Below are 10,631 nucleotides of genomic sequence, written 5' to 3'. Positions count from 1 at the left end.
TTTGTTACTGAATAACACACTCAGAAGCTACATGAAAATACAGAATGGGGGATTTACAATATTAACTATGACCAATAAAACACTGAATATTGAAAATACATGAACGTTGCTACTCCCCAGACCACATCCTTAAACGACATCCTCTATAATCGAGCGAGAACAACAAATATGCACTAAACACGACGAAACAAACACAAAGGGTAACAAAAAATCCACAAATTCTATATGACATCTCTTTTCTGCAGAACTTTGTTGTTGAAATCTGCCTTTGTCTGACACTCGCGTCTCAGGTTTGCGGCTGTGTGAACAAGTCCTGCCTCTCCTTCATGCATGATCTGCATGGAGCTGCTCTGATGTAGTTTCCATGGTTACCGTAGTAACCCGTATGTCACTCAAAAGTGAAGCTTTTAATAATTGTCATCATTTCTGTAGTTTTGAAACATCCAGCGGGCTGCATAATAAACAAAGTGTTTATTATGTTGTATTATGCCTGGGTAGCCCAGGTAACTGCCTTTTTTATGCTGTTTTGCAAGACCCGTGTGACCTGACCTCAAACTGGACACCTCATTGGCCGGTTCTGAGACAGGATCGATTGCTTTGGTATTAATTTACCGAAAATGAGTCTTGTGTTTTGAAGCCGCATTTTTTTTGGAACACGCATTTGTATACCAATGTTTTAAAGTTGTCAGCATAATTTAATGTAAAAAAAAATAATCAGTTCACAAAATTCAAATGCCCAAAATTTGGATACATAAATTCAGTGTTTTTGTAATAGACACAAATTGATCTCCATAGCTTCACAGAGAGCTGAGACCCCATCATTCAATGCTTGAATAGGTAATTTCATGAAAATTTTTATTAAAAAAAACATTTCAACATGAAGTAATTTTATTTATTTTTTTGTCCTGTCCAGCTTCTCAGGCAAATCATATAGTTGATGTAGATGCCCGTATCGGCTGTTCAGATTTACTTTACAAAAGAGAAGTGTAGGATACTTCTCTTGTTGCCTTATTTGTATTTGACTTTATTAAATGTATTTATATTATCATTTGGTGCAGCCGGGCCGGAGCAGGAGGGGATAGAAAGAGAAAAAAAGGAAGACAGAGGGGGAAATTGTGGGGACAAGAGGGGGATAAGACAGAGAGACAAAAACAACAACAGCAAACACAACAATAACAACAACAACAATAGGGCAACATCAGCAAATATGATAAGTACAAATATGATGGTAAAAGTGATAGCAAAGAAGCTGTTAGCGAGATAAATAATAATACAGAAATGACAATGAGCCTTATTACACTACAGAAATACAAATACCAATAGAAATAGTGCTATTGATAATGAACAATACCAATAATTGACCTCTATTATCAACAATACAGTTGTTCAAATGCAACAATACATATACGTAATGATAACTACAGATACAAAAGAATGCAGAAAAATGGAGGGGAAGAAAGAGAAGCAACCTATATTAACCTTGTAGATTGTTATAGTAACAATAGGTTAAGCTTTGTCAGTGTGCCATGTGTTATTCAGTTTACCCTAAAGTAACAACGTCAAATTATGTTTGATTAAACGTGATTATGTGCATGAGTGTATGTGTGCATATGTACTTGTATATGTACCGTATTTTTCGGACTATAAGTCGCAGTTTTTTTCATAGTTTGGCCGGGGGTGCGACTTATACTCAGGAGCGACTTATGTGTGAAATTATTAACACATTACCGTAAAATATGAAATAATATTATTTAGCTCATTCGCGTAAGAGACTAGACGTATAAGATTTCATGGGATTTAGCGATTAGGAGTGACAGATTGTTTAGTAAACGTATAGCATGTTCTATATGTTATAGTTATTTGAATGACTCTTACCATAATATGTTACGTTAACATACCAGGCACATTCTCAGTTGTTTATTTATGCCTCATATAACGTACACTTATTCAGCCTGTTGTTCACTATTCTTTATTTATTTTAAATTGCCTTTCAAATGTTTATTCTTGGTGTTGGGTTTTATCAAATACATTTCCTCAAAAAATGCGACTTATACTCCAGTGCGACTTATATATGTTTTTTGTCCTTCTTTATTATGCATTTTCGGCCGGTGCGACTTATACTCCGGAGCGACTTATACTCCGAAAAATACAGTAGATATCTTAGATATTTTGAATCAACATTTACAAGGAAAATTATTGTTTAGTTTAGTTCCAGACAAAATACCACTCCCTTCGCTCTTTTAATACCACTATTCATATACCGTATTTTTCGGACTATAAGTATGTTTTTTGTCCTTCTTTATTATGCATTTTCGGCCGGTACGACTTATACTCCGGAGCGACTTATACTCCGAAAAATACGGTACATTAAGTGTATATGTATGTTTATACAGTTTGTACATTTCAACATGAAGTTAAGATTATCATGTAGCCTCAGGCATCCACTTGTGTGATTGCCAAATTACAGCATATCCAAAACTGGTGTTTTGAATGGCTGAAAATGGGGAACATTAGCATTAATACAGGCAATTACAAATGATTAATTACTATTAAAAACATTAGAATTACAATAAACCAATGGTGCAAACATTTTCCGTTTTGGCCATGAAGTCCATGCAGGGCTCACATTTGCTAACAGTTGAAACATGGCTTGTTGCATGAAGCGTGGAGTTCATGCATCTTGGTGAGTCCTGCATCCTGTCAGGGACAGCGACTCAGGTCAAAGGCCTCCCTCTGCCCTCGAAGCACAATAAATAATGAGGCTTGGTCCTGCCGCTTTGTGTCCACACAGATTCCTTCTTAAGCCTGGGGGTAGGCGGAAATCGAGGCGTTTGATCTGAAAGAGTCTTGTTGCAGCCCAATGAAGGCAGCCATTGTATGTAAATTGTTTGTCCAAGACCATATGACCGCCACGGTGCAGGGCACTGGTTTGTGGCGGAGGAAGGATTAGCATTTTCCCAACGCATGAGGTTCTCCACACAGCCTTTAGGTTGCCTATAAAAACATAGTTTTATCCATCTCTTCTTATTTTTGTACACTTTGTGTGTACCACCACAGCTGCAGGTAAAATGGATTGTTCCCTTGTGTGTTACACTAACTCTTAAAGAAGTCTGAAGGAATGTCAGTGATAGCTAACAAGGTCCAGAGGACCATCATCAACTATATTTGAATGAAGGTCACTCATTTCACTTATGAAAATGGTGGTTTGAAGTATTTTCCCCGCAAAAAAACAACAGAGGTCTTTCAAATGTGTGGCTGCTTTCTTGGAGGAATTTGTTGTCAGGCTGTCGGTGCGCTTAGGAGTTCAGTATTAATACAGAGCGAGCAGATCACGTGGTCGAGCGAATGTTTCTCAATTGGCTTCAACCTGTTGCGTCTTGTGACGGTGCATGATGTTGGGCCATCGCCCCTTTTATAGAGCAATGCACCACTCGCCATTTCCTGTCTCTTGCCATATTTTCTAAGTCCTTGGTCAGGATGGGTACCTTCGGACACGGCGCTGCTTATGCCGCTTGCACCGCCGGCTGAACCTGGTAAAGATCTCAAACTACTGTTTATACCTAATCGTTTCTGGATCGAACGTGATGTTTATGTTAGTTGACCTCGATCTAGAGGTTTCTCGGATGGAGAAAATTGACGATGTTGTTGTCTTTCAGACCTGGAGTCGAAAATGAACTGGGGGTCCTTTTATGCCGTGATCAGCGGCATAAACAGGCATTCGACAGGCATCGGACGTATTTGGCTCTCCGTCATCTTCATTTTCCGTATCTTTGTCCTGGTGGTCGCGGCGGAGAGCGTTTGGGGAGACGAGAAATCCGGCTTCACCTGCAACACCCAGCAGCCCGGCTGCAACAGCGTCTGCTACGACCAGTTCTTCCCCATTTCGCACATCCGCCTGTGGGCTCTGCAGCTCATCCTGGTCTCCACGCCTGCTCTCCTGGTGGGCATGCATGTGGCTCATCGGCGCCACATTGACAAGAAGATCCTAAAGCGGGCCGGGCGAAACAGCCCGAAAGAGCTGGAACATATCAAGAACCAGAAGTTTCGGATCACCGGAGCACTGTGGTGGACCTACATGATCAGCATAGTCTTTCGAATCATCTTTGAGGTTGCTTTTCTCTACATTTTCTACATGATCTACCCGGGCTTTAGGATGGTGCGCTTGGTGAAGTGTGACTCGTACCCGTGCCCCAACACCGTGGACTGCTTTGTGTCCAGGCCCACCGAGAAGACCATCTTCACTGTCTTCATGCTGGCAGTCTCCGGAGTGTGCGTGTTGCTCAACTTGGCCGAGGTTGCGTACCTCATGGGCAGGGCCTGCAAACGCTGCCTTCGCCGCACTGAGGAAGAGTCCAAAGTTGACTGGATGAGTCAAAAATTGTCTTCCTACAAAGTGAGGTCAATCAGCTGATAGCAGACCCTGACGAACTGTGACATACCTTAGTATGTCCTCTTCCAAATACTAAACATTATGATTTATATATAGTGGATTGTAGTATACAATATTTATGCTATAAAGTGTTATTTATTGTTTTTCTTCTTAGTTATTACTGACACTAGCTGTACTTGCCATTAGATCTTGGAGTCATCTTAGGACAGGGGTGTCCAAACTTGTTCTACAAGGGTCACATACTGGAAAGTCAAAACATGCGTGGGCCATTCGATCTTTATTTTGCCTGAAGAAATACTGAAAACAAACGTTAAATCAGGTTTGTGGTGAAGGTTACAAAGTGTAGTCTCAGTAAATGTCAGCATTTTCTAATTACAATATGTCTTTTTTCGTACCTTTTTTGGTTGAATTTTATTTTGACAATACTACGCAGCAGTCCAACAAAACTCAAGCTGCGGGCCATTAATGAAAAGTTCATGTAACTTACCAGTTCTGCTACATTTGGTTACAATGAAAATACAGAGACTCAAACACTATTGGGGAATTTTGCCTATCGTTCACAATCATGATGAATGACATGACGACGGATGGATTTTTTTAATGCATTGTAAATATTAAAAGTAAATAAAAGTCTACTCACAGAGGAGCCAATGGGAGGTCCTCTATTCCGCCATAAAATCTGATAAATAACCATCCAAAAAGCGCCAACAATACCGTATTTTTCGGACTATAAGTCGCAGTTTTTTTCAGTTTGGCCAGGGGGTGCGACTTATACTCAGGAGCGACTTATGAGTGAAATTACTAACACATTACCGTAAAATATCAAATAATATTATTTAGCTCATTCACGTAAGAGACTAGACGTATAAGATTTCATGGGATTTAGCGATTAGGAGTGACAGATTGTTTGGTAAACGTATAGCATGTTCTATATGTTATAGTTATTTGAATGACTCTTACCATAATATGTTACGTTAACATACCAGGCACGTTCTCAGTTGGTTATTTATGCCTCATATAACGTACACTTATTCAGCCTGTTGTTCACTATTCTTTATTTATTTTCAATTGCCTTTCAAATGTCTATTCTTGGTGTTGGGTTTTATCAAATAAATTTCCCCAAAAAATGCGACTTATGTGACTTATATATGTTTTTTTCCTTCTTTATTATGCATTTTCGGCCGGTGCGACTTATACTCCGGAGCGACTTATACTCCGAAAATACGGTACTCCAAGCAAGTATTAGTGATTTTGTTATTATAAGCGCTAACGCAGACAGACTATTTATAGCGGCGCCATGATCAATACTGTGTGTCCCTATGTTTACATCACCGAGTGGTCTGCTGTTTCCTTGCTTCCTTGCTCCGTGGAAGTTTATGGTCGATTTATTATTTATTGCAGATCATAAATCATGCCTCCCACCTGGAAACCTAAATTGGATTTCAAAGTTGACCAACTTGTCCTCATCCTTCTAGTTTTAAGGTAAGAGGCATTAATTATGATAGAGAATAAACTTTCATGAGCTCCGGGGCAAGAAAGCAGCTCACCAGCCGATGGTTTCAATATGGCAGCATAAGCTATTTAGCACTATGAGATCACGTCGCGGCTATAAATAGTTTGTCTGCGTTAGCGCTTGTAATAACATTATCACTAAAACCTGGTTAATATTCAGATCACAAAATGAGATGACCTCCCACTGACTCCATGGTAAGCAGACATTTATTTACGAGTTAGAATGCACTAAAAAACAGGATACATTTGTCTTCTTGTCTCTCATAATGATTGTGAACGATAGGCAACATTCCAAAATAAGTGCAGTTGTCCTTTAAATGCCTCCCAAATATATTTCTTGAAGACTGAGTTTGGCACATTTTAATGAGCTTATGTGTCTGGAACGGCCTTCAGTTTTCCTTGACTGCTAATATCATTCATTGAACAATAAAATGGCACCCAGGTCTTTGTCCGCCCCACTTTTTGTATGATTATTTTGTTCGACCCAAATTTTCATGAACATTGTTTTCATATAACGTTGCGCATAACAAACTACTCAATTTGAATGTGTATCCTTCTGCAGAATCGATGCTCAAACAAAGCATCCGACATGTTGGTCACTTCGTCTCTGTGCTTTAGATTTTTTTTTTTTTAATAAGCCACATTGGGACCATAAAAAGTTGAATGCGAGGAATTTAAAAAAGGTGAAATATTGAACTATTGAATTCAAAATACAATGCAGTCTGTAAGCAAAAAAATTTATCCATTCCATTTATTATATGTATTTAACTTTATTTTTATATGTAAAACTATACTCATCTATAAAATGTGTTTTCTGTTAATACGTTTGGGTATCTAAGTGGAGTATTTATTTATTATGGGGTAAATTGCTTCAGTTTTCGGAAACCGAGGTACCACTGTTTCTGTGTTACTGTGTTTGTAGCATAGAGTTCTGTTCTGTGTGTGTTACAGGGTCAAATCCTGCTATAGTAGCAAACCTATAAAATGTATTTAGGGCCTAATGGTTAACATGTTTGGTCTTACAGCCCGAGCTAGCCATCTGTTGGCATGTTTCCGAAAACACGTTAGGTTAAGTGGAAACTCTACATCAGGGGTCACCAACCTTTTTGAAACCAAGAGCTACTTCTTGGGTACTGATTAATGCGAAGGGCTACCAGTTTGATACACACTTAAATAAATTGCCAGAAATAGCCAATAATTAATTATATTTATCTTTGTGGAAACACTGATCATCTTAATGATTTCTCACAATAAATATATATAGAAACAGATAAATATCAATATGCAACACTTTATTTTTATATTTTCTCTAAGTGCACATTTTTCAAATTGAACATTTTCAAATGATCACTTCTAAGACAGTCTTGTGAAATCACAATATCCAATTTTAACTAGCTAGCCACTAACATTTTTTAACAAATCATGAATTACTTTGCACCATGTTTGTACAAATAATAACTCATGTAAAATACAAAAGTCAACTCTCAAATTTTTAAATAAATCATGTCACACTTTGAACTGGACACCAAATCTGATATCTGTTTCTTTGTCAGTTAGTGAAGACCAAGTCTTTAAAATATTTTCTTGGATTTTCTAAATTCTATTTGAGTTTTGTCTCTCTTAGAATTAAAAAATGTCGAGCAAAGCGAGACCAGCTTGCTAGTAAATAAATACAATTTAAAAAATAGAGGCAGCTCACTGGTAAGTGCTACTATTTGAGCTATTTTTAGAACAGGCCAGCGGGCTACTCATCTGGTCCTTACGGGCTACCTGGTGCCCGCGGGCACCGCGTTGGTGACCCCTGCTCTACATTGTCTATAGGTGTAAATGTGAGTGAATGGTTGCTTGTTTATTATATGACCAGTCCAGGGTGCCAAAAAGCAGCTGGGATAGGCTCCAGCTCACCAATGCCGCTAAAGAGAACAAGCCGTATATAGAAAATGATTGGATGGATGCATACTGTAGTTGTTACACATGTACTTATCATGCTCTCCCTTTCTGTAATGTGCCCTAATAGGAACTTTGCAGAGGTAAACATGTACGGTTTTCTTTTTTTTTTAAAAGACAGAAAAATGTGTGGTTTTGTGGTTGTTTCTGCAAAGAAATATGTGCTTGGTTTGACTTCTAATAAAGTGTGTGGTGACTTTTGAGCATGTCATATGTGGATAAGATCTGCCGTAGATTACTGTTGCTCCATTCATACGTAATTAAAAAAGAGCCCTTTCTTCCTCCTGTAATGTTTTAATTTTATTGTTGACTTGGAAACATCAAAATGCTGTTTTTGATGTTTGCGTATGATAAAACTATTTTAACTACGCATAATATTTCAGTAGTGTGCTACTTCATGTGAGTAAAAATGATTTGTTTTACCATATTTCCCGGACTATAAGCCACTCCTTTTTTCCTAAGCTTTGAACCCTTATGAAACCGTGTGGATAATTGAAGGATTTTTCTTCACTAACGGCCATGATGTTTTGTATTTACCCAATAGTTGACAGACACACTTATAAGGTGTGTTATTGTTTATGCTTTGGCGCCACCTTTTGAACGAGTTTGCTCACTGCAGGTGCCGCGGGTTGAAAATGTACCTCCCGTTTCGTGCCTTGAACCCGAAGTACATCCCGTTTTCGTCTTTAAGCAACGTTTGTTAGTTTTACAATATAACTAAAACAATTAATACTTACTAAACCGTTCCATTTGTGATGTATGTAGGAGTGTTTTCATGCATATTTGTACGTGCTATGGTAATGTCATCAAGCTAGCGTCGTTAGCAAATATGCTAACACGTTTACAAGTGTCTGTGTTGGTATTATTAACTTACAAAGGCATTCTTTTTGTATTTTTTTCAGTTTCGTAAATTCACCAAAATGTCACCTGGAAGTTATTGAGTCTGTTTAGTTGATGGGAGAGCTGGCTTCCGCAGCTAGTGGGTCCATGACGATGACTTTTTTTTTGTTTGATCAGCTGTTTTACTACCGTGTGACAGGCACTGTTTGGAAACAATTAAGGTACAGTACAGGCCAAAAGTTTGGACATACCTTCACATTTAATGCGTTTTCGTTATTTTCATGACTATTTACGTAGTAGATTGTCACTGAAGGCATCAAAACTATGAATGAACATGGATGTAGAGTTATGTACTTAACAAAAAATGGTGAAATAACTGAAAACATGTTTTATATTCTAGTTTCTTCAAAATAGCCACTCTTTGCTCGGATTATCTTTTCGCACACTCTTGGCATTCTCTCGATGAGCTTCATTTTTTAAAAATTTTTTCATTTATTTATTCATTTCAGGCAATGACATAAAAAAGTACAAAGTTCACGACACATAATAATATAAATTAATATAGTGCAAAAGGTAGTGTATAGTATGTAATGCATGATTGTCCAGTTTTGTCTGAAAGGGAGTGGGAAGAAGATATTTTTTATTTAATCCCACCCCCAGTTCTCCATTCAGTGATTATTCACATGAGTTTCACTCTTACTTTGTTCAAGGATTATAATACAGATGTTGTATCATAGTGGCATTACCACAGGTAACAATAATTATTACACTGTAACAATAATTTGTATCAACAATTTAGGAATAATGAATATACCAACAATGGTAATAGACAACGTAGCAATAATGGTAAGGAAACATTGAGCACATGTTAACACTTTGAGACAGAGTACAACGGCAGGTCAATTTAAAGACCCTCATCTCTATATTTGAACCAGACCCCATGTTTGTATAATAGTTTAAATCGATTAATAGTTTGGCATTGCTTGTGTTGTAAGTCCAGTTTGTTCCATAGTTTTACTCCGCATACAGACACACAAAAACGTTTACGAGTGGTTTGAGCTCTCGGCAATAAGAAAGGCTTCAGAGCTTCAAGAGGTAGTCACCTGAAATGGTTTTCACTTCACAGGTGTCATAGTTTTGATGCCTTCAGTGACAATCTACAATGTCAATAGTCATGAAGATAAAGAAAACGCATTGAAATGAGTAGGTGTGTCCAAACTTTTGGCCTGTACTGTATGTAAAGAAACATTAACAAAATATTTCGCACTGTATGTATCTACGGTTCATAGTCCGAAGTGGCTAATGTAAAAATATTTTTTTCCTCTAAAATTTGGTGGGTGCGCTCTATAGCCTGGAAAATATGGTAATTTGATTCTGCATCTGCCCTCTGTACAATATGGTGCTATATTTCTTTAAACTCAAATGCTGACTTTTCTTCATTGTCTGCATGCAGAGACAGGTTTAATAAAATGATCATAACTGTCACAAAGTTGTTTTATTCTGAATGATTCAATGAATAAATTAACAATCAGGTTCATTTTATTCCTGATCGCTGCTCCGTTCTTTTCATTGCGCCGCCAGGATGCAAATGGCTACTCATCTCCAAGCCATGTCTTCCTTGATAGGAAAGCCCCCCACCCCCCAACCCTGCTATATTTAGAGACCACTTGTGGCTGGAACCTGATTGGCCAGCTGACTTGTCAATCACGAACCACCAACCTAGCAGACATGCTTTAATAGTTTACATTGGAGTGTACCCTGGGCCAAATTTAACCACGGGGGCAGGGCAGACTTGGTTGAGAGAGTGTCCAGCAACGTGAACCTCTGAAGGAAGGTCCTGGATCCTTCCTGAGCTCATGGACCAGGAACCAGTGGGGTCGTCGGCGTGGAACTGACGCAGGAATCCACTTTTCCTGTCCATTCAAGGGCATTACTGAAGGCC

General features: G+C 38.3%; 1 protein-coding gene across 1 annotated transcript; it reads left to right on the top strand.

The window, feature by feature from the left end:
• The first annotated feature begins 3,656 nt into the window (after positions 1–3,656).
• Positions 3,657–8,050, top strand: LOC133649037 (gap junction beta-2 protein-like). Its single transcript, XM_062045726.1, has 2 exons — positions 3,657–4,393; positions 7,544–8,050. The coding sequence occupies exons 1-2, from the start codon at positions 3,671–3,673 to the stop codon at positions 7,619–7,621; spliced, it is 801 nt and encodes a 266-aa protein (XP_061901710.1). The 5' UTR covers positions 3,657–3,670; the 3' UTR covers positions 7,622–8,050.
• Positions 8,051–10,631: the final 2,581 nt, after the last annotated feature.

The sequence above is a fragment of the Entelurus aequoreus genome, linkage group LG04, assembly GCF_033978785.1.
Source record: "Entelurus aequoreus isolate RoL-2023_Sb linkage group LG04, RoL_Eaeq_v1.1, whole genome shotgun sequence".
In the NCBI taxonomy this organism is placed as follows: domain Eukaryota; kingdom Metazoa; phylum Chordata; class Actinopteri; order Syngnathiformes; family Syngnathidae; genus Entelurus; species Entelurus aequoreus.
Note: the sequence above shows the minus strand (reverse complement) of the source record. Positions and strands in the feature narration are given on the sequence as shown.